Source organism: Taudactylus pleione, unplaced genomic scaffold (genome assembly GCF_031769625.1).
Source record: "Taudactylus pleione unplaced genomic scaffold, aTauple2 ptg000124l, whole genome shotgun sequence".
NCBI classification, from domain to species: domain Eukaryota; kingdom Metazoa; phylum Chordata; class Amphibia; order Anura; family Myobatrachidae; genus Taudactylus; species Taudactylus pleione.
In genome coordinates this window covers 443,184-470,869 of record NW_028284526.1, presented here as the reverse complement: position 1 = coordinate 470,869, position 27,686 = coordinate 443,184, and the positions used below count along the sequence as shown (strand labels likewise).

General features: G+C 49.3%; 1 protein-coding gene across 3 annotated transcripts in view; it reads right to left on the bottom strand.

Moving 5' to 3' along the window:
* Nucleotides 1-27,686, bottom strand: part of ARRB1 (arrestin beta 1) — a 344,855-nt gene that overhangs the window by 71,239 nt on the left and 245,930 nt on the right. For all 3 annotated transcript variants that reach the window (XM_088472470.1, XM_088472468.1, XM_088472469.1), the window contains exon 2: nucleotides 18,736-18,766. In XM_088472470.1, the coding sequence (XP_088328596.1) occupies nucleotides 18,736-18,766 (31 nt within the window). The remainder of the gene's footprint in view (nucleotides 1-18,735; nucleotides 18,767-27,686) is intronic.

Here is a 27,686-nt window from a genome sequence, read left to right as displayed (position 1 = left end):
GAGTAACACTACACAAAATGCCGCAAATGGCAGCGGCGGCCATTTTCCCGGCGTTTTGCACATGTGCAGTGGGAAATCACCGGGAAAATGGCTACCGTGCCATTTTCTCGGTGTCCTGCGGGTGCACAGTAGGCACAGACTAGTGCCCAGAGTCTACTGCTGCTGTCAACTCGCTGATGGCTGACCAAGGAGAGAGGAGGGGGCCCCGGACGGGGAGTGAACACGGGCCCCCTCCAACATCTTACGCTGAGAGAGAAGCAGCTTTGCATTTCATAAAAGACTATTAGGGGTACTGTATAGTCATTCACTAATGTGTGGGTTTGCAGAAGTGGGGGTGTTGCACAACAGATTCTAGCTATTATTTTCTAAAAGGTGCTGGATAAATGAAAAGTTAAATCTGATTGGTTGCTATGATATACCCCTTATTGTCACTTTGACCTTATAGGACAGTATAACACTTGGTATTAGGACTGTAACTATAGTATTAATAGAAATCCGAGGCAGCTACTAGGCACCACGGAAATATTCCTCAGGACACAGCGTCCCGCGGAGACTGTCAATGGCCGCTGTGTACAGACACGGTGCTGATTCGCATGTAATCTGTTTAATGGCTGACTCTATCAGCAGATCTGCCGGATAATTACATAAAGCATGAAAGTGGTCTGTAAACATCACCACGCAGTATAAGCAATGCTCAGAATGTTTTCACACGCCGGACGGCATAAGCCCTGAGTTCTGATGTCATCGCTTATAATAATCAGCAAGGGCTGATGTCATCACTTCAGAGTTCATTGGGAAAACCTGTGTATTATAAGGAATAATGCTCCCCTTACGGCATGGGATATTATAAGTCACCTCAGCCTGTAGCCTCATGCTTTTACTGTCACAGAACTTCTAACATCCCTGGACTTTACCATTTTCGGGGGTTCGACCGCATTTCTCATATGCACCAAGTCCTGAAATGCGATGCATCCCGGGGCGTGGATGCGGTGGGCGTTGCCTAATAGAAGGCAGCGATGCATCATGTATGCCGCACTTTATTGCCACCCAAAGCTTAGTACATTGGGTCTCATTCAGAGCCGCTCGTAAGCGGCCGTTCACTCGTTCCGAGCGATGTTCGCACATCTGCGCATGCGTACGGATTGTAATACTCATGCGCGAACCAGTCAGTGCGGCCGAAAAACGTTTGTTCACTATATAGCGAATGCCTGCTATTTTGAGTGACAGGAGGAGGCGTATGAGGGTGGTAACAGGGGAAGGTGCTTGAAAACGGGGAGTGGAGATCAGAACGCAGACGTGCTTAAAGGTCAAAACGGGCGTTTTAAGGGTGTGCATAATTAATACAGCAGCGTCATCAACCACGTCACTTGGTTGTTTTAAAGCCAGAACTGCTCGCAATGTAGCGGTAGGAAAAACCAGCCACAAGAATAGCGAGCAGTTCATACGCTGTTCGATGTACTCGATTAATCAAATAAATAGCGGACATGACGTATGGTGCGAGCGGCCAGGGGGCGTCTTTTTCAAAATTACAACCGCAAGTTTTGGTCACTCGTTCAGACTTATAGGCGTGAACAGACCGCAATGAGCGAACGGTTCATTTGAATAGCCACCCCTTTTTTGCAAATAGCGTCCGGCTCTGAATCAGGGCCATAGACCCCTAGAGGCCCTATTTATCACATTCCACATATTTAATGCAAATGGACTGTGTTATTATCAAGTACATTCTCAGAGTGAAACGTGAAGAGCTGTAAGCAGAGACCTGGATTGCGCTATCACTTTTTGCCCTGGTACAGATCCGCATGGGTCAGTGATGGCCGGCAGGGAGAGATCTGAAGTGCGCATCTCTCTACAGCAAAAATCGTCTTAGGAATAGCCCATAGGCCTCTATGCACTAATGCCTTCAGACGACTGAGTTACCCACCAGGCCCAGCTCTGTACTGATTTGCAGCCCCTTTGGAGGGCGTCGGAGCTACATCCAGTGAATACTTGAAATTTGCAGAAATCACCCAAAAAATAGATGCCTGACGATAGGCAGAAAATTTACAATCACCTCATCAAGCCCCCCCCCCCATTTTAGAACAAAATAGAGCGGGATCCAGGAGGGTGTCAGACTCTGTAGTGATGAATTGGGGGAGGGGGTCGCCAGTCATATCTTGTTTCTTCATAAATAAAATGTTTTACGGTTCTATAATGATGTCATTAGTACCTAGTGAATGCCTCACAAGTGTTATCATTTGGGAACGTGTACACTGTGCGTGTGCCGCCATTTTGTGATTGCGTGCACACGTGGAGGATGCGTGGTCATGCACCTTACTTTCCAAATTCCTGAACTGCCCTTAGCCCACCTCTCCTCCTTTAAAAACACCCCTGATACACTGGTGCGGAGTGCAGACCCGCCTGGATCGGGGCAGGTGGGCGGTATGCCAGTGCGTTGATGGGCTGTACCTGGTTTCTTCTCACATAATGGCTGCTGCCACTGTGTACAGGGCACTGTAATGGCTGCTATTCCTGTGTACAAATCACTGTAATGGCTGCTATTCCTGTGTACAGGGCACTGTAATGGCTGCTATTCCTGTGTACAGGGCACTGTAATGGCTGCTATTCCTGTGTTCAGGTCACTGTAATGGCTGCTATTCCTGTGTACAGGGCACTCTAATGGCTGTTATTCCTGTGTACAGGTCACTGTAATGTCTGCTATTCCTGTATACAGGGCACTGTAATGTCTGCTATTCCTGTGTACAGGGCACTCTAATGGCTGCTATTCCTGTACACAGGGCACTGTAGTGTCTGTTATTCCTGTGTACAGGGCACTGTAATGTCTGCTATTCCTGTGTACAGGTCACTGTAATGGCTGCTAATCCTGTGTACAGGTCACTGTAATGGCTGCTATTCCTGTGTACAGGTCACTGTAATGGTTGCTATTCCTGTGTACAGGGCACTGTAATGGCTGCTATTCCTGTGTACAGGTCACTGTAATGGCTGCTATTCCTGTGTACAGAGCACTGTAATGGCTGCTATTCCTGTGTACAGGTCACTGTAATGGCTGCTATTCCTGTGTACAGGGCACTGTAATGGCTGCTATTCCTGTGTACAGGGCACTCTAATGGCTGCTATTCCTGTACACAGGGCACTATAGTGTCTGCTATTCCTGTGTACAGGTCACTGTAATGGCTGCTATTCCTGTGTACAGGTCACTGTAATGGTTGCTATTCCTGTGTACAGGGCACTGTAATGGCTGCTATTCCTGTGTACAGGTTACTGTAATGGCTGCTATTCCTGTGTACAGGGCACTGTAATGGCTGCTATTCCTGTGTACAGGGCACTCTAATGGCTGTTATTCCTGTGTACAGGTCACTGTAATGTCTGCTATTCCTGTATACAGGGCACTGTAATGTCTGCTATTCCTGTGTACAGGGCACTCTAATGGCTGCTATTCCTGTACACAGGGCACTGTAGTGTCTGTTATTCCTGTGTACAGGGCACTGTAATGTCTGCTATTCCTGTGTACAGGTCACTGTAATGGCTGCTAATCCTGTGTACAGGTCACTGTAATGGCTGCTATTCCTGTGTACAGGTCACTGTAATGGTTGCTATTCCTGTGTACAGGGCACTGTAATGGCTGCTATTCCTGTGTACAGGTCACTGTAATGGCTGCTATTCCTGTGTACAGAGCACTGTAATGGCTGCTATTCCTGTGTACAGGTCACTGTAATGGCTGCTATTCCTGTGTACAGGGCACTGTAATGGCTGCTATTCCTGTGTACAGGGCACTCTAATGGCTGCTATTCCTGTACACAGGGCACTATAGTGTCTGCTATTCCTGTGTACAGGTCACTGTAATGGCTGCTATTCCTGTGTACAGGTCACTGTAATGGTTGCTATTCCTGTGTACAGGGCACTGTAATGGCTGCTATTCCTGTGTACAGGTTACTGTAATGGCTGCTATTCCTGTGTACAGGGCACTGTAATGGCTGCTATTCCTGTGTACAGGGCCCTGTAATGGCTGCTATTCCTGTGTACAGGGCACTGTAATGGCTGCTATTCCTGTGTACAGGTCACTGTAATGGCTGCTATTCTTGTGTACAGGGCACTGTAATGGCTGCTATTCCTGTGTACAGGGCACTCTAATGGCTGCTATTCCTGTACACAGGGCACTGTAGTGTCTGCTATTCCTGTGTACAGGGCACTGTAATGTCTGCTATTCCTGTGTACAGGTCACTGTAATGGCTGCTATTCCTGTGTACAGGTCACTGTAATGGCTGCTATTCCTGTGTACAGGTCACTGTAATGGCTGCTATTCCTGTGGGTACCTGAAACCACTGAATTTTGAAAGCTTCTGCCTCAGATTTACATCTGAAGCACTTCCTCCCTAATCTTTCCTCAGACTGACGGAATGTCCTCACATCACAGCCGGGCGCCCTTATCTGCCATTTCTCTTGCTTTCAAACATGCTATTCGCCAGTTCTCCTCCAGCGTACTGCGGCGCATTTCAATGTGTTTCATCTTTGCCGCTTGCAAGTTATTTACAGAACTGATCTCAGTCATCAAAAGAAATTTATTACAGCAAATGACACAAGATAATTTTCTTTACTTATACAGTACAGCAGCCGAGGCTTCTGTAACGCAACACACACACCCTGTAACGCAGCACACACGCCCTGTAACGCAGCACACACGCCCTGTTACGCTGCACACACGCCCTGTAACGCAGCACACACGCCCTGTAACGCTGCACACACGCCCTGTAACGCAGCACACACGCCCTGTAACGCTGCACACACGCCCTGTAACGCTGCACGCACGCCCTGTAACGCAGCACGCACGCCCTGCAAGGCTGCACGCACGCCCTGCAACGCTGCACGCACGCCCTGCAACGCTGCACGCACGCCCTGTAACGCTGCACGCACGCCCTGTAACGCAGCACGCACGCCCTGTAACGCTGCACGCACGCCCTGTAAGGCTGCACGCACGCCCTGTAACGCTGCACGCACGCCCTGTAATGCTGCACGCACGTCCTGTAACGCTGCACCCACGCCCTGTAACGCAGCACACGCCCTGTAACGCTGCACACACGCCCTGTAACGCTGCACGCACGCCCTGTGATGATGTCATGACCATGCTGAGCCCGTCCAGCCCAGTCTCTGGGAGATTGCTAGGCTCTCCAGGACATTAAGGAGACCTCCACTATTCCAGGAAAAGTCTGCAAGCATGTATTACTTCTTGGACATGAGACATTGGGCGAGATGCACTATGATGAAAAATGCAGTTACACCTCAGAAAATGCCGTTTTCGGAGGTTTGACTGCATTTTCCATATGCACCAAGCAGCTTGGACTCGATAGGAAACGCCATCAAGAGATGGTGATGCTCAAAAGAAGCCTATAGACTTCTTATCGGGAAACTTACCCCAGAGGGATCCAATAAGATCCCTCCCAGGGTCCCCCGTGACTCGCACATGCGCAGAGGGACTCCTGGGTCATAATCCCAGAAGTCCCGACACCGCAAAGGACAGGTCTTATAGGAAGAGGTGTCCTTTGCCAAAATGATCATGCATACAGCATCACTAAACACAGGTATGCATGCGATCATTGGCGGAGTGACGGGCATCCATAGGGCCTGATTCAGAGCCGAATGCTCTGACCAGAGCCCTATGGATCAGGGCCCTCCTACCTGTTTTTGGAGCGGCCTCATGGACGCTCGCATAGCTGTGGGTTACCACCCACAGCTATAGCGAGCGTCCATGTTGATAGTCGCGATGGTCAAGACCATCGCGACCATCGGGCTTGCGACAAGACGCTGCGGTAGGGTCTCGCTGCCACAAGCCCTGGAGTGATTTTGGCTCTATCAGAGCCAAAATCACTCCCACTGACATCATTATTGATGTCAGTGGGGCCGAACTCAAACGGTAGGCGTTCCCATGGGAACGCCTCCGTCTGGCAGCCACGCCCCCGGCACGCCCACCAAAGGGGGCGTGCTGTCAGTCACCATCGACAGCACGCCCCCTTTGCCGTCGTTATTCGGGACTCGCGCATGCGCACGACGGAGCTCCCTCCATCGTGCGCATGCGCATTCGGCCAACATCAACCCGCTTGCGAGCGTCCTTCGCTCGTGATCGGGTCTGAATTAGGCCCATAATGCGATGCCCACAGTCTTATCTGCTGTGCTCTATAGGAGCAGTTCAGCGTTTATTCCTTACCTCACCTGTCGGCTTGCTGGTTCTCATATCCATGGCCCCCTCCCTCCTCCACCCACCCTTCCCCCACCATTCATACCTAATGTTTCCCGAAAGTTTATACATGGTGGTTCTTACGATATATTACAGTCTCACCGGATTCCCTGGGCATCATTACTGCTGGCGAGCATGCCCTCTAATGTTTTCTGTAACTCCTGCGTATTGAGTTTGTGGTGCCCGTACCGTGCCAGCATCGCCCACCTGCTATGCTCTCAGAGTTGTATTTTTGTCCTGCATACCCCTATGAGACCTGACTGCATAAAAAGAGAAAGCAAATAGCCCCCACGTATTGATCGATTAGGCCGCGACCGTAACACTGCCATGTAACTGACATCTCCATATATTCTGCGGGTTCCCTCACGCCATAATTGTGTCAGACAACCTGGTGGGTAAACGCAGATTTCACAATCAATCATAGTTTTACTCTTCAGCGTGACAACCGAGCTCCGAGGTTACTTCGCCCAGCTAGAGCGCAGGCCGAGGATCTGTCAGAAACAGTTAATATTTTATTCATTTGGATGTGGTCAGATAAAAAGCAATTAAAAATTGCAGTGGCTGCAGCATTTAATTAGAGCTCTTCCAAGTGAAAGGTGGTCATTTGCATATTTTCTACCCACAATTCCCTGGTGATGGGTTGCCGCTGTTTTTGCTGGTTTAGCGCTGGCTGAAAGCAGGTTAAAGGGCAGCGCAGACAGCCTTCTGTGGGCTAAACCAATAGCTATTGGAACGCACCCTATTCACACATACTGTACTATAGTTCAACCGTCTCACTGTATGTCGGCGACGGTACAGTTTAGCAATATACAGTTAAACTTAGTGGGCTGTGGAGCTCATTCAGACCCGCTCGCTAAGATGCATACTCTCGCTGCTGCTGATGGTATGCATTGTGTATGTATTGTGCGCGTGCGTATATCTTAGCGAAAGGTCACAATGCACTCGCTCGCTGCACATAGACAGCCCAGCAGAGTGAGCGACAGGAGAAGCCGTTTGTAGGAGGTAACAGGGTCTGGCCATTAAAAACGCGGGAGTGGAGGTGCAAACGCAGGCGTGCCTGAGCATCTCAGCGGCGTGTTAGAGGTAAGTGTAATTATAGGACAGCGTCATAGTACACGTCACCTGGCTGGTTTATACACTGAAGAGCTCGCAGTGCTTGCGTCAGGGTATGGTCAACCTCAAGCGCTGCGATCGCATCTGATGTTACCCGATGTACCGATGGTTGCATACACTTCCTGGACATGACGTGCACAAGTGGGCATCTTAGGACAGGCTGGTGGGCGTCTGCATACACTATGTGATCGCTCTCTAAGAAATACTGGGCGTGCTAATGCATTGCTGTGTGGTTGCCCTGCCTACGCAATTTGCATACACATCGTGCGAGCGATCGCATCGACCGAGTGGCTCTGAATCAGCTCCTGAGTTACTAGTGTATGAATTCAATACCAGCTAGTGACATCGGTGAGGTTTGTGGCATGTTACTGGAGCCTTAGTAGGGCAGAACTCCCCCTCCCGCATCTGATGCTGACTCAGAACAGTGCCACGAGAGCAGGAAGCCACGTACTGAGTGTGTCCTTATACATTACTTGGCCCCCATCCTAAGTGTGCTAGGGATGGTAATCGGATGGTTAACCATCGCTGGTCTTTATAATCGGTGTCTAACATCAATAGCATGAACCCATTGATGAATTGACCCATTGATGGATATGGAAGGGCGCCAATCAGGGAAAGGGTCCTAGCTAAGTGGCAAGGCGGGGATTTGGGGCTAAGCTCCATGCTCCCTGCACCAGGGAAATAATTGTTGCCTCTCTGCCATCGATGGTGGAGAACCTTCGGATATTCATTGGGGGGGGGGCCAAGCCATCCCTAGGACCCGCCCTTGCAACGTAATGCTGTGATACCGTATACAGGAGGGGTGGGTGAGATGCAGAAGATTTGACCACTATACCAGGAGCCGGGTAAACTTCAAATTTGGTTGTCTACTGGGAATATATGGGAGAGTAGAGAATTATGGTCCACATAACATATAAGCGTACCTCTCCCCGGTGCTGATAGGGACAAGACAGAGCCCAATAAAATTACTTTTGCCCAGATTGAGGGACAATTGGGAGTGCTTACCAGAGGCAGGTGTGAGTGGTAATGAATGGGTGTTCTTAGGAGATGGGAAGATGTTCTTAGGCCCCAGCGCTCTGACCCAAATGTGCGTCTCTCATGATGGTAGGTATCTATATGCATGTACATGAGTGTATATGTATGTGTGTATATGTATGTACGCACGAGTGTCTATGGGGTCAATTTTAATAGCCTGCGCGATGCAGGCTTCGGCTACTTTCCGGCGAGTCTGCTTGATGTTTTAAAGGGACTATAATTTAAAAGGCCTGTGTATAACCATACATGCCGACAATCAGCCCCCTCCTTCCGGGAGGGAGCCGATTGTCGGCTAACAGCGGGGGGCGTGTCCGGCCAGATGTGACATGCTGGGGCGGAGCTGGGGGCGGGGCCACGCGATTGCGTAATTGTGGCCCCACCCCCTATTCACAATGCCGTTATTTTCGGCACTGTGAAGCATGGGCGGGGGCCACGATGACACGATTCAGCGCGACACGCGTCACCGCCCCCCCCCCCCGCTATGGGGATTTCTAGTGGATTCTGGGGTGAGGTCGGGAGGGTTGGGGAATGTCGGGAGGCTTGCCTGCCTTTCTGGGGGTCCGGGAGTGGCACCCGAAAATCGGGAGGCTTCCGGCCAAATCGGGAGGGTAGGCAAGCCTGTGTATAACTATACTGCTTATATATACAGGAGAGGTTCCCAAACGCGGTCCTCAAGGCTCCCCAACAGTTCAGCTTTTAGAGCTATCCATGGTTGACCACAAGGTTACGTCATTAGTTCCTCAGTCACACGCCAGCAGACGTGACCTCTCAGCTACAGTCAGAGCTTTTTGGGGCTTTATCACAATAGTAAAGGAGGACTGAATGCAGCTCCGCTGCTGGCAGACGTCACTGCCTTTGGCTCCATCATGCATCTTTCCACCACGTCACCGTCAGTGAGGAGACAGATAGAGAAGCTACAAAGTAAAAAATATATAGATATAAAGTGGGCGCTAAAAACTATTTAAAACAAATGAATTATAGTGGGTTATAAATCCTATGCAATCTGGTCTAGCTGCCCCTACAATGTGGATCTGGATGCTTCACTAACAATAGAAGATTAGAGAAAGAAAACAATGGGAGATAGAGAAGCTGCCCGCAGACCACGCGACCTCCGCCAGCAGCATAGCCACATCAGCGCCAGCCGCCAGTGAGGAGATAGAGAAGCTGCCCGCAGACCACACGACCTCCGTCAGCAGCGTAGCCACATCAGTGACAGCCGCCAGTGAGGAGATAGAGAAGCTGCCCGCAGACCACGCAACCTCTCCCAGCAGCGTAGCCACATCAGTGACAGCCACCAGTGAGGAGATAGAGAAGCTGCCCGCAGACCACGCGACCTCTCCCAGCAGCATAGCCACATCAGTGACAGCCGCCAGTGAGGAGATAGAGAAGCTGCCGGCAGACAACGCGACCTCTCCCAGCAGCATAGCCACATCAGTGACAGCCGCCAGTGAGGAGATAGAGAAGCTGCCCGCAGACCACATAACCTCCGTCAGCAGTGTAGCCACATCAGTGACAGCCGCCAGTGAGGAGATAGAGAAGCTGCCCGCAGACCACGCGACCTCTCCCAGCAGCGCAGCCACATCAGTGCCAGCCATATTTTTCTGAACTGTGATATTTATATTATAGTTATAGTTCTGTGTTTTGTGTATTATTTAGAACCTGTTTTTTTTTAAATTAAAAACCTCAAAGACATAAAGCTGTGTAGTAGTTTCTGTGTGAGCGCATGAACGCAATGCTTGGTGGTGGGATCGGCTGCAATTTAAGGGGCACCAGCTAAAATCATGGCCAGGGCGCAAAGTTGGTTAGTGGAAGCTCTGTGTTACCGACATTGAGATAACCGGGATAAGGATGGTTATGATCGCCTAATCATGGCGGAAGCAATGTGCTGAGCCCTGCTTACTGACGCCATTGCTGATACCCACTTATTGTGCGCCCACGGCACACTGTACCTCCAGCTCCATTCCATCCGTACTTCATCCAAGTTATCATGTATAATGCAGTCCGTGTACATGTTACCCAGAAAAAGCGAAGAACGCAGCTCTAACACCCCAACAGGAAACTACTGACCTGCGTCTTCTGTAATATGATAAATTCCTCCCCGCGCTGTCACGCTGACGCTGTCTCAGTATATGTTCCTGCGCTCTCCAGCTAACACAGTGTGACATATACAAGTGTCTTCACCCCTATGAACTTGCTATTCTGTTCTCAAAGCTTTTTTAGGGCTAAAACATTTTTTTACTAAGCTAAAGTTTCCATGGAAACCACTGTCAGCGCTCGGAAAAATGTCTCTTTCCTCGCCGAAGAATTCGCAGCACTGATTCACGTCCATGAATAAAAAAATATTTAGGTTACAAATGAAGACTCTGAAGATTTAAACTAAGGTGTTAAAACCTTTCGTACTTGGCTCCAGGCGGGAATTTGCCCACGTGTGAAAGTAACGTACATTGATAGAATAGGACTTCTCACTTTTTACTATCGATGGGTAAGTCACACGGGGACAACTTGGAGGATATCAATGGCAACAAGCTGAAAATGTATTCACTCAGGAAGCATTAAATTGTACGAAAATTTGAGCAGTGGCGTCACTTCCCGTGGCGACACCCGGTGCGGGGAGTAATGTACGTGGCTAAGCCGCACGCCGCTAAAAAGTGGCGTGACCTCGCTGGTAGGGGCGTGGCTTCATGGGGAAGGGTTTGACCTCGCGCCCCGAATCCCAGTTGTAATCACTTTGGGGGGTCCGGAGGTGCGGACTACCCCCGGGGACCGCTCTGTGTGCAGTGCCGGTTCCCTCGCTGTGTCAGGAGCTGGGTGCTGCACATATTGCTACAGTGCAGAATCCGGCTACTGTCACTGAAGAGGAGTCGGCACTTGGTGTCACCTCTCGGCGGGTGACACCCGCTTGCGACCAGCACCCCCCTTGTGATGCCACTGAATTTGAGTGCACAGTCACAAATGATGATATCCTCAGTCAGTGGGGCCCACCTGGAATTTTCCCTGTACCCCTGTGGGCCAGACCAACCCTGGCTCTACCGCCCCCTTGTTGGGTATTTCCTGGAAATACATTGTAAGAGATATACTGTGTGCAAAGCTCCTTATATGATATTATTGTATGTAGTTTTACTGGCCACATGCTCTGAACCCACCCTTACCCTTAATATGCCAATATCATCAATCGGTCCAACCGCCACTTGGCTCAATTAGCCCAAAAATACATTATAATTCAGATCCAGCCTGTTATCATCTGATCAGTCCGCTGTAAATTGGGACTGGCAGAAAATGCAGCTGGTCGGTTTCCATGGTTGTGCTTTGACCGCACTAAATGACCTGAGTGCCAAAATATGGCTACACACATTTTGTTTTAAGGGGAGGGGCACTGACAACACTGCTTAGTGTCAGGGAAGGCCTGCTGTGTGATTGGAGCATCACTGGTAACATGGAGATTTTGGGGGGATCTGCCGCACTCACAGCTAAATTGAAATGTGAAATCTATATTTATTAAGGGCCTTTATGTCATCACTATTGTACGACCCTTGAGACCCCTTGCCCTGTGCATGACCATAATTGGGATTATTTTTCCTTTCCTTCAACAAAAGAGGGTTACCCTGGTGATAACTCTGCAGCAGTACGATATTAAACCTAGATCTAACCTCCAGTGCAGAGCACACCTTCAGCACATCTGTGAAGGGAAGACATTGCTAAATAAGGGCATATTCCATGAGCTGAATTCTTCCATGATAGTCGCCAAGGGAGGAAAGAAACACAAATATTTTTATTTATTTTTTCAAAATATTTTCCTTGATGATGAGAAAAAGACAATTTCCCTGAATATAAACACAAAATAATAAACTTTTATGTATAGTAAAAAAAAAAAAAAAAAAACAGCACTGGGCCCTGTATTATAACTATCGCACAAGTGCCTGGCAACAAAGGGTTAATGCTAGCATTCACATAAAAGGGACTAGAAAATGCTTGTAGTGTAAAATATTAATAGAAATATTAATGTATGCTTTCTATAGTATACTGCCCAGATTTGCAGTATAAATTGTTAGCAATAGTAACACAAGTCTTTCTGTTTTGCACACATACAGTGGTGCTTGGGTTGTATGAAGATCTGAGGTAGTTCTTAGAGCAAATTTCATCAGAACTTTAGGAAATTCTGAAGGGGTCACAAAGTTTCAAGCACCACTTTATATGGCATTAATACTGCCACACAGCTGGTACCATATACAATATAAGTGCTGGTACCATATACAATATAAGTAACACAGGGCCTGATTCAGCAAGGATTGTAATAGCGATTATAAGGATGCCCACTTTACCTTACACACATCCGTAATACTTAGCAAGACTGAGAAACCATCGGTAACAGTGAGTACCATCGCAGCCTCACACACACTTACACAAGCTCTGACCTTACTCAGAAATTGCTAAACTTCCGGTACGCAGTGAGAGCTGAGGCTGTGTATGGCATCGCTGTAGATAATTCAACGGCGTTCATACGCACAGGCACGCCTGCATTTTGCAGACTACCCCCCGTCACCACCCCCAAACTGTACTTCCTGTCAATCAGCGTTGGGTCTGTGTAGTCACTGAGATCGCAGTCCCGATTGCAGTGACCGGTTCACACACTGCGATGCATACAATGCACAGCACACAACAATCGGTCGATTGCGTGCGTAATCGCAGTTGCAATCCTTGCTGAATCAGGCCCACAGAGCGCAGGCATATTCCTTTGCTGTTTTGTTTCACAGTATTGCTTTGTGCTATCATGGCTGTTTCCAATCCAGGCTATATATTATTATTATATTATCATTTATTTATATGGCGCCACAAGTGTTCCGCAGCGTCTTACACAGTACATAAACAAATAAGTGACCAGTGACATACAGTACAATACAATGCAGGACATGGAAATGTATAATAAACATTGCTATATTAGCGACCTTTACACCCACATAAGCAGCCAGGTGTTGATTGCCCTAGTGGAGAGTAAGAGATAAATTAAATTACAGTAGAGATAAGCACAAGAAGGTAGAGGACCCTGCTCGAAAGAGCTTACATTCTTTGAGGGAGGGGCAGACGAACAGGAGTGACACAGATGGGGTAGGCAGGGAGGAAGGAAGATATAGCAGCAAGTTAGGATGAGACCTGGAAGGCTTTAATGAAGTAGTGGGTCTTAAGAGCTCATTGGAAAGATTGTAGAGAGGTGCAGAGTCTGATGGGGAGAGGGAGGGAGTTCCCAAGGTGGGGAGCAGTGCGGGCAAAGTCTTGGAGGCGGGAGTGGGAGGAAGTAATCAAATGGCATGAAAGGTGGTGTGTATTAAGTGAACGAAGAGGGTGGACAGAAGAGTGAAGAGAGATGAGGTCAGAGATGTAAATGGGAGAGGAATGATGAGGGCTTTGTAAGTGAGTGTGAAAACCTTGAATTGGGTTCTGAAAGGGAAGGGGAGCCAGTGGAGGGCTTGTAGGAGAGGGGAGGCAGATGTAGAGCGATTGGAGAGGAAGATGAGCCGAGCAGCAGCATTGAAGGACAGACTGGAGAGGAGAGAGATGGGACTTGGGAAGGCCAGATAGGAGGAGGTTACAGTAGTCCAATCTGGAGATGACCAGTGAGTGTATGAGTGTTTTGGTGGCATCCTGGGTGAGATAGGGTCTGATCTTGGAAATATTCTTGAGATGGAAATGACAGGACTGTGAGAGGTTCTGAATATGTGGTTTAAAGGAGAGGGAAGAGTCCAGGATAACTCCAAGACAACGCACTTTGGGACTAGATGAGATAGTTATGCCATCTATTGATAAAGAAATAGTGAGACATGATGTAATGTGGGAGAGTGGGAAGACGATCAGCTCAGTCTTAGACATATTAAGTTTGAGAAATCGCTGGGACATCCAGGAAGAGACAGCAGAGAGGCAGTTAGAGATACGAGTCAGTAGAGAGGGGGAAAGATCAGGTGAAGAAAGGTAGATCTGAGTATCATCAGCATAGAGATGATAATGGAGGTCAAAAGAGCGGATGAGTTTACCTAGAGAGGTCTTATAGAGGGAGAATAGGAGAGGTCCAAGAACAGAACCATGGGGAACACCCACTGCAAGAGGCTGTGGGGGGGAGGAATCATGAGAGGAAACAGAGAAGGATCGGTCAGAGAGGTAGGATGACAGCCAGGAGAGGGCAGTGTCACGTAGACCAAGGGAGTGAAGGATATGCAGCAGGAGGGTGGTCCACAGAGTCAAATGCAGCAGAGAGGTCAAGGAGAATGAGCAGAGAGTAGTGGCCTTGGGATTTAGCAGCAAGGAGGTCGTTGCTGACTTTCGAGAGGACAGTTTCAGTGGAGTGGAGAGAACGGAAGCCAGAGGGAGAAGGGTCAAGGAGGGAGTGGGAGGAAAGAAATGTGGTGAGGCAGTTGTAAACAATACGCTCAAGGAGTTTGGAGGCAAAAGGGAGGAGAGAGATGGGTCGGTAGTTAGAGAGAATGTTAGGATCAAGGGTTGATTTTTTTAAGAATGGGAGAGACAAGGGCATGTTTGAATGCAGAAGGAACAGTGCCTGAAGAGTCGGAGAGATTAAGGAGGTGAGCAACATGGGAGCAGGCAGAAGGAGAGAGGTAGTGGAGGAGGCTGGAGGGGATAGGGTCGAGGGGAGAGGTGGAAGGGAGGACTGGATAAGGGCCTTAACTTCATCTCCAGTCACAGAGGAGAAGGACGTCAGAGTCGGTAAAATGGATGGGGAGGGGAGATCCAGGAAAGGAGGAGGTGGAGAGCTGGGGGACTGGTTGGATATGATGTCCTGATGTATGCAATCGATTTTAGATGTAAAATAGGTAGCAAAGTCAATGGCAGAGAGAAAGGAGAGGAGGCGAGGAGGGGGTTGGCGGAGGAGGAAGTTGAAGGTGGTGAAGAGACGTTGGGGATTTGAGGACTGGGAGGAGATGAGATTCTTGAAATATGACTGTTTATAGAGGGAAATGGCAGCACTGTACGGTGACAGGAGGAATTTGAAATGGAGAAAATCTGCCTGAGAGCGTGATCTTCTCCACTGTCGCTCGGTGGTTCGTGAACATTTTTGCAGGTATCTGGTGCATTTGGAATGCCAGGGTTGAGGTGTGGATTTGTGAGGGTGAGTAGTGATCGCAGAAGCAACAGAGTCAAGAGCAGAAGTAAGGGAGGTATTGTATAGGGTAGCAGCTTGTTCAGCGCAGGAGAAAGAGAGGATAGGGGAGAGAAGTGAGTCAAGGAGGGAAGAACAGAAAGCAGTGTTGATAGCTTCAATGTTACGCTTAGTGATGGTGGCTAGTTGTGTGCCAGCAAATGTAAAGGGGGTACCCCCTGTACCGGAGCGGTCAGTGTACTTAGCTGCAATGTAATGGTGTGTTGGGCATTTATGCTAGTGTAGGGACTGGCAGAGAATTGGAGGCCTGTGACATTGGGATGCAATGTTTTTATTTGCTAAAGACACTCAGATTTTCAGTATATTATTGTTAGCGCCGGTAACAACAGTCTGTCTGTTTTGTATACATGCAGTTGATACCATGCACAATTTGGGTAAAACTGAGGGCCTGGTGCACTGCTGAATGCAGGTTCCCCATCTGCAGGAGCCAGACCCGTTCTGTGTATAATAGGTAAGCGATCTCGCACGCAGACTGGCAGCAGACTGTCAGTGATTGACAGTCTGCTGCCATTTTATGGGCGGGAAGGGGGCGGTGAAGGTCTCCGTTTCCTATAACTGAGGCATGTCGCCGTCATTGGGGGGGATGGAAGAGGCCAGGTTCTCCATCGGCTGATGGGAGATTTCCTGGCCTCTTCCTCTCAACTGCAGCGGCCGGCTGTGGGACCCCATGGGTCACCGCAGCCGGCCAATGGTACTGTACGCAGATTGGACATCGCAGCTCGGATAAGTAATGCACAGGGGGCGTGATGCCTCTTGCTGCATTACCATATCTGCAAGGATCGCAATTGCAAAGCTACCTGCGTGCATACTGAACATCATATATCTATAGCCTGCGTGCATATATCATATATCTGAAGCCTGCGTGCATACTGTACATCATATATCTATACCCTGCGTGCATACATCATATATCTATAGCCTGCATGCATACATCATATATCTATAGCCTGCGTGCATACTGAACATCATATATCTATAGCCTGCGTGCATATATCATATATCTATAGCCTGCGTGCATATATCATATATCTATAGCCTGCGTGCATACTGTACATCATATATCTATAGGCTCTGTGCATATATCATATATCTATAGCTTGCGTGCATATATCATATATCTATAGCCTGCGTGCATATATCATATATCTATAGCCTGCGTGCATACTGTACATCATATATCTATAGGCTCTGTGCATATATCATATATCTATAGCTTGCGTGCATACTGTAGATCATATATCTATAGCCTGCGTGCATACATTACATCATATATCTATAGGCTGTGTGCATATATCATATATCTATAGCTTGCGTGCATACTGTACATCATATATCTATAGCCTGCGTGCATATATCATATATCTATAGCCTGCGTGCATATATCATATATCTATAGCCTGCGTGCATACTGTACATCATATATCTATAGACTCTGTGCATATATCATATGTCTATAGCTTGCGTGCATATATCATATATCTATAGCCTGCGTGCATACTGTACATCATATATCTATAGGCTCTGTGCATATATCATATATCTATAGCTTGCGTGCATACTGTAGATCATATATCTATAGCCTGTGTGCATACTGAACATCATATATCTATAGCCTGCGTGCATATATCATATATCTATAGCCTGCATGTATACTGAACATCATATATCTATAGCCTGCGTGCATATATCATATATCTGTAGCATGCGTGCATACTGTACATCATATATCTATAGCCTGCGTGCATATATCATATATCTATAGGCTGTGTGCATATATTATATATCTATAGCTTGCGTGCATACTGTACATCATATATCTATAGCCTGTGTGCATATATCATATCTATAGCCTGCGTGCATACTGTACATCATATATCTATAGCCTGCGTGCATATATCATATATCTATAGGCTGCGTGCATACTGTACATCATATATCTATAGCCTGTGTGCATATATCATATCTATAGCCTGCGTGCATACTGTACATCATATATCTATAGCCTGCGTGCATATATCATATATCTATAGCCTGCGTGCATACTGTACATCATATATCTATAGCCTGCGTGCATATATCATATATCTATAGCCTGCGTGCATACTGTACATCATATATCTATAGCCTGAGTGCATACTGTACATCATATATCTATAGCCTGCGTGCATATATCATATATCTATAGCCTGTGTGCATACTGTACATCATATATCTATAACCTGCATGCATATATCATATATCTATAGCCTGCGTGCATACTGTACATCATATATCTATAGCCTATGTACATATATCATATATCTATAGCCTGCGTGCATACTGTACATCATATCTATAACCTGCGTGCATATATCATATATCTATAGCCTGCGTGCATACATCATATATCTATAGCCTGCGTGCATACTGTACATCATATATCTATAGCCTGCATGCATATATCATATATCTATAGCCTGCGTGCATACATCATATATCTATAGCCTGCATGTATACATCATATATCTAAAGCCTGCATGTATACATCATATATCTATAGCCTGCGTGTATACATCATATATCTATAGCCTGCGTGCATACATCATATATCTATAGCCTGCGTGCATACATCATATATCTATAGCCTGCATGTATACATCATATAACTATAGCCTGCGTGTATACATCATATATCTATAGCCTGCGTGTATACATCATATATCTATAGCCTGCGTGCAGCTTTACAATTGCGATCTTTCAGGCCCAGAGCGTGGACATATTTCTTTCTGTTATGGTTCTATATGGTATGATGCAGGGAGGAGGGGGCTCCGGCAGTGCAGTAGACTATGGCAATGTGTCAGAGTATACTGTGCATGTGCAGGTCTCCAGGAACATGGTGCCCACGCCGTGTTCCCAGGACATCTGTACTGCGCATGCACGAATCACCGGTAAATGGCCATGATGGGCATTTTCCCGGTGATTTCTGTAGCACTGCTGCCAGCGGCGGGCCGACGGAGAGGTAAGTATATTTTACATGGGTGCGGTGTGTGGGATCCCCTGGACCCAGGGTCCCGTACGCAACGCACACCTTCCACCCATTATAGATACGCCCCTGGTACGATCCCATCAGACGTATTCCTCTCTCTTTATTGCCCCGACATCTGGGTTTATATCACAGTTACAGACAATACACAGGTGTAATGAGACGCGTCACTCACCTTCCCATTTGGACTTGCTTTCTTAAATACTCTGCAGAAAAGAGAGAAGAAGAAAAATAACCATTTAGTACAAGTATGTGTAACTTTTCTCTAAACTCTCATTAGGACTTGGAGAGAGAGGATACAGCAATTCTGGGATAAAGCTTATGGAATTGTCAGACTAATGTTTCAAAATTCCAACCTGCAACAATGTCTATAAAATAACCATGCTCAGTATATATAATAGATACTATATAACATAATATAGCTGTACAAGGCCGCTCAGTACACATAGAGCTGCGCGAGGCCGCTCAGTACACATAGAGCTGCACGAGGCCGCTCAGTACACATATAGCCGCACGAGGCCGCTCAGTACACATATAGCCGCACAAGGCCGCTCAGTACACATATAGCGGCACGAGGCCGCTCAGTACACATATAGCAGCACGAGGCCGCTCAGTACACATATAGCTGCACCAGGCCGCTCAGTACACATAGAGCCGCACGAGGCCGCTCAGTACACATATAGCCGCACCAGGCCGCTCAGTACACATATAGCCGCACGAGGCCGCTCAGTACACATATAGCCGCACGAGGCCGCTCAGTACACATATAGCCGCACGAGGCCGCTCAGTACACATAGAGCTGCGCGAGGCCGCTCAGTACACATATAGCTGCACGAGGCCGCACAGTACACATAGAGCTGCACGAGGCCGCTCAGTAAACATAGAGCTGCGCGAGGCCGCTCAGTACACATATAGCCGCACGAGGCCGCTCAGTACATATATAGCTGTACGAGGCCGCTCAGTACACATATAGCCGCACGAGGCCGCTCAGTACACATAGAGCTGCGCGAGGCCGCTCAGTACACATATAGCCGCACGAGGCCGCTCAGTACACATAGAGCTGCGCGAGGCCGCTCAGTACACATATAGCTGCACGAGGCCGCACAGTACACATAGAGCTGCACGAGGCCGCTCAGTAAACATAGAGCTGCGCGAGGCCGCTCAGTACATATATAGCTGTACGAGGCCGCTCAGTACACATATAGCCGCACGAGGCCGCTCAGTACACATAGAGCCGCACGAGGCCGCTCAGTACACATATAGCCGCACGAGGCCGCTCATTACACATATAGCCGCACGAGGCCGCTCAGTACACATATAGCCGCACGAGGCCGCTCAGTACACATAGAGCTGCGCGAGGCCGCTCTGTACACATAGAGCTGCACGAGGCCGCTCAGTACACATATAGCCGCACGAGGCCGCTCAGTACACATATAGCTGTACGAGGCCGCTCAGTACACATATAGCCGCTCAGTACACATATAGCTGTACGAGGCCGCTCAGTACACATAAAGCTTCACGAGGCCGCTCAGTACACATAGAGCGGCACGAGGCCGCTCAGTACACATAGAGCTGCACGAGGTCGCTCAGTACACATATAGCCGCACGAGGCCGCTCAGTACACATATAGCCGCACGAGGGCGCTCAGTACACATATAGCCGCACGAGGCCGCTCAGTACACATATAGCTGCACGAGGCCGCTCAGTAAACATAGAGCTGCACGAGGCTGCTCAGTACACATATAGCTGCACAGTACACATATAGCCGCACGAGGGCGCTCAGTACACATATAGCTGCACGAGGCCGCTCAGTACTCATAGAGCCGCATGAGGCCGCTCAGTATACATATAGCCGCGCGAGGCCGCTCAGTACACATATAGCTGCACAGTACAGATATAGCTGCACGAGGCCGCTCAGTACACATATAGCCGCACGAGGGCGCTCAGTACACATATAGCCGCACGAGGGCGCTCAGTACACATATAGCTGCACAGTACACATATAGCTGCACGAGGCCGCTCAGTACACATAGAGCTGCACGAGGCCGCTCAGTACACATATAGCCGCACGAGGGCGCTCAGTACACATATAGCCGCACGAGGCCGCTCAGTACACATAGAGCCGCACGAGGCCGCTCAGTACACATATAGCCGCACGAGGCCGCTCAGTACACATATAGCTGCTCAGTACACATATAGCCGCACAAGGCTGCTCAGTACACATATAGCTGCACGAGGCCGCTCAGTACACATATAGCCGCACGAGGCCGCTCAGTACACATAGAGCCGCACGAGGCCGCTCAGTACACATATAGCCGCACGAGGCCGCTCAGTACACATATAGCTGCACAGTACACATATAGCTGCACGAGGCCGCTCAGTACACATAGAGCTGCACGAGGCCGCTCAGTACACATATAGCCGCACGAGGCTGCTCAGTACACATATAGCCGCACGAGGGCGCTCAGTACACATATAGCCGCACAAGGCTGCTCAGTACACATATAGCTGCACGAGGCCGCTCAGTACACATATAGCCGCACGAGGCCGCTCAGTACACATAGAGCCGCACGAGGCCGCTCAGTACACATAGAGCCGCACGAGGCCGCTCAGTACACATAGAGCCGCACGAGGCCCTCAGTACACATATAGCTGCATGAGGCCGCTCAGTACACATAGAGCCGCATGGGGGGGGTGTCATTCGGAAGCTGTCTGCGACTGGGGCGGAAGAGATTACAGCCTCCCCATAAGAAGCGGGGATGGGGTAAAAACCTTAACGGTCCGCACCATACGGGGAGGCTGTGATCTCCCCCTCCCCGGTGACAGCTGTCACAGCTTCTGAATACCAGTCACTCACCAATACCCATTATTAGATTGGTAAAACCAGAGTCACGCTCAATGTAAAACCCTGCTTGAGTCAATGGATCCGGACATTTTTCCTAGGACCCTTTTCCACTGAGCCGCGACCCAAGTTGACACAGCAATGACTCTGGTTTTTGCGGCCGTGGAAAAGGGGTATTATTCAGTCTCTATATAGTCTCCTGCTGTGGTATTTTATTATTAAGCCTTTTCTTACAGTAAACTAATATATAAAGTTCTATATAAATGAACAGAGGGCCTGATTCAGACCTGCTCGTCGATGGTGCCCTAGTGCGCATGCGCACGACGGAGGGAGCTCCGTCGTGCCCATGCGCGAGACCCTAATAGCAGCGGCCAAGCCTGATTCAGATCCGATCACGAGCGAAGGACACTCGCAAGCGGGTCGATGTTGGCCGAATGCGCATGGCATGACGGAGGGAGCTCCGTCGTGCGCATGCGTGAGTCCCGAATAACGACGGCAAAGACGTCGTTATGGGTCTCTCACCAAAGGGGGCATGCTGTCGATGGTGACTGACAGCACGCCCCCTTTGGTGGGCGTGCCAAGGGCGTGGCTGCCAGACGGAGGCGTTCCCATGGGAACGTCTACCGTTTGAATCCGGCCCCACTGACATCAGTAATGATGTCAGTGGGAGTGATTTTGGCTCTGATAGAGCCACAATCACTCCTGGGCTTGCGGCAGCGAGACCCTACCGCAGGCTGTTGTCGCAAGCCCGATGGTCGCGATGGTCTTGACCATCGCGACCATCTTTTTGGCCGAGTGTCCGGCTCTGAATTAGGCCAAGAGCTTCTAAAAAAAGAGACGTCAAAAAAAGAGACGTACTGTTGAAAGCTGCTATTTGCAGCAATTTATACCAGGATGACACAATTTAATGTGAATCACGTCATCCTACCTGTTGGCGCTTATTCTGGGAGAGCCTACCCAAATTCAAGACTCTCCAGGCCTTCAGGTCCAGACAGGAGCTGTGGAGAGACATGGCACCGCAAAGCCCGTAATCACTTATCACCCCTCTTCCATCCGCACTATGCAATGCAGCACTGCCCACATCACTGATCCAGAAGGCTGGTAAGTAGTGTCCATTCTAACACCCTGCACCGGTCACAGCCCCTGCAGTACCTCTATCCTGCCTGGGGTGTCACTGTCTGCTCTGGTGCCACAGTAAGATATGATGTTAAGTTATTAAGTTGTTACATGTTCATTTAGTGGGGGGGAGGTTCAATAAAAATCCCATTTAGTCACTCAGTAATACAGCAGTGTACTAGGGAGAGGGGAACATGCATTAATATACAACTTTTAAAGGGACATTTATGAAAAACGCATTTTGTTGTTTTGAAATAAAATAACATATCAGCAGAATTTTCTTTGTGAGAGAAGCTTGGTCTCCCGGCGATCTCCCATACTCTACGCGCTAACGTAGGCGGAAAAAAGATCAAACATATTATGGGGCATATTGATCACAATGATGTGATAATATCAATGAATATTGCATTACGATATATATATATGATCACAGAGATGCATCAGAATAAAGGTTCCGGGTCAGAGCCTACAAAAAAGCCCTGTCCCGGCAATGTGTCGGCATCGGGCTTTTGCAATAGTGAAAGGCTTCGCTTGGCGGGGCTCACTCTGCACATGGCCAGTAAGGTAATACAGAGAGAGCAGACGGTATCTGACAGGACACAGGCTGCATACATAATGGAGATAAATGTTTATAATATAAACTGAATAGAAAACAAAAATTACCTGCACTCAGCGATCGGTGAGCCAGTGACATGCGGTGAGGTAAATGGCTGGGGAGGCACTGCTAGCAGTGACGTGCGGTGAGGTAAATGGCTGGGGAGGCACTGCTAGCAGTGACGTGCGGTGAGGTAAATGGCTGGGGAGGCACTGCTAGCAGTGATGTGCGGTGAGGTAAATGGCTGGGGAGGCACTGCTAGCAGTGACGTGCGGTGAGGTAAATGGCTGGGGAGGCACTGCTAGCAGTGACGTGCGGTGAGGTAAATGGCTGGGGAGGCACTGCTAGCAGTGACGTGCGGTGAGGTAAATGGCTGGGGAGGCACTGCTAGCAGTGACATGTGAGGTAAATGGCTGGGGAGGCACTGCTAGCAGTGACGTGCGGTGAGGTAAATGGCTGGGGAGGCACTGCTAGCAGTGACGTGCGGAGAGGTAAATGGCTGGGGAGGCACTGCTAGCAGTGACGTGCGGAGAGGTAAATGGCTGGGGAGGCACTGCTAGCAGTGACATGTGAGGTAAATGGCTGGGGAGGCACTGCTAGCAGTGACATGCGGTGAGGTAAATGGCTGGGGAGGCACTGCTAGCAGTGACATGCGGTGAGGTAAATGGCTGGGGAGGCACTGCTAGCAGTGACATGTGAGGTAAATGGCTGGGGAGGCACTGCTAGCAGTGACGTGCGGAGAGGTAAATGGCTGGGGAGGCACTGCTAGCAGTGACATGTGAGGTAAATGGCTGGGGAGGCACTGCTAGCAGTGACGTGCGGTGAGGTAAATGGCTGGGGAGGCACTGCTAGCAGTGACGTGCGGTGAGGTAAATGGCTGGGGAGGCACTGCTAGCAGTGACGTGCGGTGAGGTAAATGGCTGGGGAGGCACTGCTAGCAGTGACGTGCGGTGAGGTAAATGGCTGGGGAGGCACTGCTAGCAGTGACGTGCGGAGAGGTAAATGGCTGGGGAGGCACTGCTAGCAGTGACGTGCGGAGAGGTAAATGGCTGGGGAGGCACTGCTAGCAGTGACATGTGAGGTAAATGGCTGGGGAGGCACTGCTAGCAGTGACGTGCGGTGAGGTAAATGGCTGGGGAGGCACTGCTAGCAGTGACGTGCGGTGAGGTAAATGGCTGGGGAGGCACTGCTAGCAGTGACGTGCGGTGAGGTGAATGGCTGGGGAGGCACTGCTAGCAGTGACGTGCGGTGAGGTAAATGGCTGGGGAGGCACTGCTAGCAGTGACGTGCGGTGAGGTAAATGGCTGGGGAGGCACTGCTAGCAGTGACGTGCGGTGAGGTAAATGGCTGGGGAGGCACTGCTAGCAGTGACGTGCGGTGAGGTAAATGGCTGAGGAGGCACTGCTAGCAGTGACGTGCGGTGAGGTAAATGGCTGGGGAGGCACTGCTAGCAGTGACGTGCGGTGAGGTAAATGGCTGGGGAGGCACTGCTAGCAGTGACGTGCGGTGAGGTAAATGGCTGAGGAGGCACTGCTAGCAGTGACGTGCGGTGAGGTAAATGGCTGAGGAGGCACTGCTAGCAGTGACGTGCGGTGCGGTAAATGGCTGGGGAGGCACTGCTAGCAGTGACGTGCGGTGAGGTAAATGGCTGGGGAGGCACTGCTAGCAGTGACGTGCGGTGAGGTAAATGGCTGAGGAGGCACTGCTAGCAGTGACGTGCGGTGAGGTAAATGGCTGAGGAGGCACTGCTAGCAGTGACGTGCGGTGCAGTAAATGGCTGGGGAGGCACTGCTAGCAGTGACGTGCGGTGAGGTAAATGGCTGGGGAGGCACTGCTAGCAGTGATGTGCGGTGAGGTAAATGGCTGGGGAGGCACTGCTAGCAGTGACGTGTGGTGAGGTAAATGGCTGGGGAGGCACTGCTAGCAGTGACGTGTGGTGAGGTAAATGGCTGAGGAGGCACTGCCAGCAGTGACGTGCGGTGAGGTAAATGGCTGGGGAGGCACTGCTAGCAGTGACGTGTGGTGAGGTAAATGGCTGAGGAGGCACTGGCTAGTATCAGAGCCAGATTTACACATACATATATAACCTGAGGGTCAGGGGTGTTTCTAGAGAGGAGGGGGCCCATGTGCAGTCTCAGACACGGGTCCCCTCCTCACTGCCCGGTGGCCGGCAGCGCACTGAGCTGTGCACGGCCAGCGCCGGAGTTATAGACACTGAGCATTAGAGTGTACCCAGAGTCTATAGTGTATGCACAGGTCACGGGGAAAATGGCCGCGGCGGCCATTTTCCCTGTACTGCGTATGCGCAAACAACGGGAAAATGGCCGCCGTGGCCATTTTCCAGTCGTTTTACAGCGCCGGACCCCTGCGTCAACGTGGGACTTCAGAGAGGTAAGTAATATTATGGGTGCATGGTGTGCGGTGCGGGGCCCCCCTGGACCCAGGGGCCCGTGTTCCCCGCACCCACTATAGATACGCCCCTGCTGAGGGTACATGTGGGCATTATACACAGGTGCAGCAGTATATATAGTGCTGGAAATTTGGTGAGTTTTGATCAGGGATGTGCGGATAAGGCAGACAGGGGCGGCAGTGCCTCACTTGTTATACACTTTTTACTCCTGAGTTTTGACTATAAAAATGATTACAATAATACAAAGAGATTTATAATAATTTCTTTACATTTTTCTTATAATTTTTATAGAAAAAAACCCTGCAGTATATATAAGTATGACAGGACAGGCTCTGCCTCACCTGACCGCACATCACTGCCCTGAGCTGTTTACGATCTGTGTGGTCAGCTGAGGTGCTGCCCGGGACTTTCATTGCCCCCTAGCGGACCCCCCAGCAGCTCACCGTATAGAGATTTCTGAGTGCAGTGATGTTATTATTGTCCTATTATAACTATTTCTTTTCTTTCTGCATTCAGCCTGTGTCCTATCACAGCAGCCGGCTGCAGGCTCTGCTCTGCCTGTCAGATGTCAGGAAGGGACAGAGCACGAGTGCCGGGAAAGTCTCTAATAACACCAAATGAAGACGGCCATACAGTATTTTAGAAGTGCTTGGTCCAAACAGATTAGAATGATATTTAATGAAAATAGATAGAGAGGTAAAGTACCAGGGGCGTTCCAAGAGAGAGGGGGGGCCATGTGCAGTCTCCGTCCGGGGCCACTCCTCTCCGGCGGCCGGCAGCGCACTGAGCCTAGTGCCACAGCGGTAGACTCTGGTTACTAGTCTGTGCCCAGATGCTACAGCGCATGTCCAGGTCACCAGGAAAATGGCTATGGCAGCCATTTTCCAGGCATTTTTTACAGCGCTGACACCGGTGCCGAAGTGGGACTCCGGAGTGGTAAGTATAATATGGGTGAAGGGTGTGCGGTCTGTGGCCCCAGGGGCCCGTGTGCACCGCACACCCTGCACCCATTATAAGTGTGCCACTGTAAAGTACCATCCAATCAGCTCCTGTCATGTTGCAGACTATGTTTGAAAAATGACAGTTAGGAGCTGGTTGGCTGGTACTTTATCTCTCTCCACTTTATCCCTCTCCAAGCTTTGATACACCTCCCCTTTAGCAATTGACATTTGTTAAATCTGGGCTCACCACATTTCCCATCAGAGGTGGGGAAAATGCCATCAGCAGGCGGAGCTGATGTGAATTTTAGGGCATGGAGGAGATTTTTACAAAATCTCCTCCAAAGGTCCTGTGATAAATGTATCTGCAACTGCAACCATTGTGAAAAGAGTGTGACAACACATTATTTTAGTAGTAAAAAAGATTGCTAAATATGTCCCTATGTGTACAGTTCATTACCAGCTATTTAAAGCAAATAACTCTGCCCTCAATGTCAGCTTATCCATCTGTGCTCTATGGGTGTAATCCCGAGTTGGACACAAAGTGGCTGTATTTGCGGGAAGCCAGATTTACTATCTTATGCATAGAGCTCCGAGCAAGAAGCCGAATTGCCCATTGTTTTCCATGTCGTCATTCGTATCGTCACACCTGCCCTATGCCGGGCGCAAGATATCTGTGAGAAAGAGGCTTCCCATTGTGGCTCAGATAGCACAGACCTCTAGCTACCTACCTGCAGCACTCTTCCCACACCGCGCACAACCAAAGAGAGATCCACCCATGATCCGTCTGACTAAGAATCGGCCGGAGATTGTAAAAAACGCGTAGATTTGCTTCTACACAGACAGTTTTCTTATTCTCGCTATAAGCTCGCGCCTGAGCCAGATGCAGGACCTATGTCTTTCCCAACAGCCGCTCTCCAAACTAGTATTTCAATAGTCTAGAACTCTGCTATTGAGAAGGGAGAACAGCTGTGAAAACAAACAGCCTGTTAGATGGGCTGGTTAATATGCTAATCAGGCATATTCGCATGCTAATCTGCGCACCCTTGTCAGAATGAATAGTTGTTTATAGACAGGAATGAGGCACATCATTATAACACATTTAATCTAGAGTCCGGTCACGTGTACATTTATGGTGAAACAACCACAGTGGCACTCTCAAACATGTTTGGGCATTTTCCTTTGTAAATAAAGGCACAGGACTTAACACAACTACTTGTTCCTG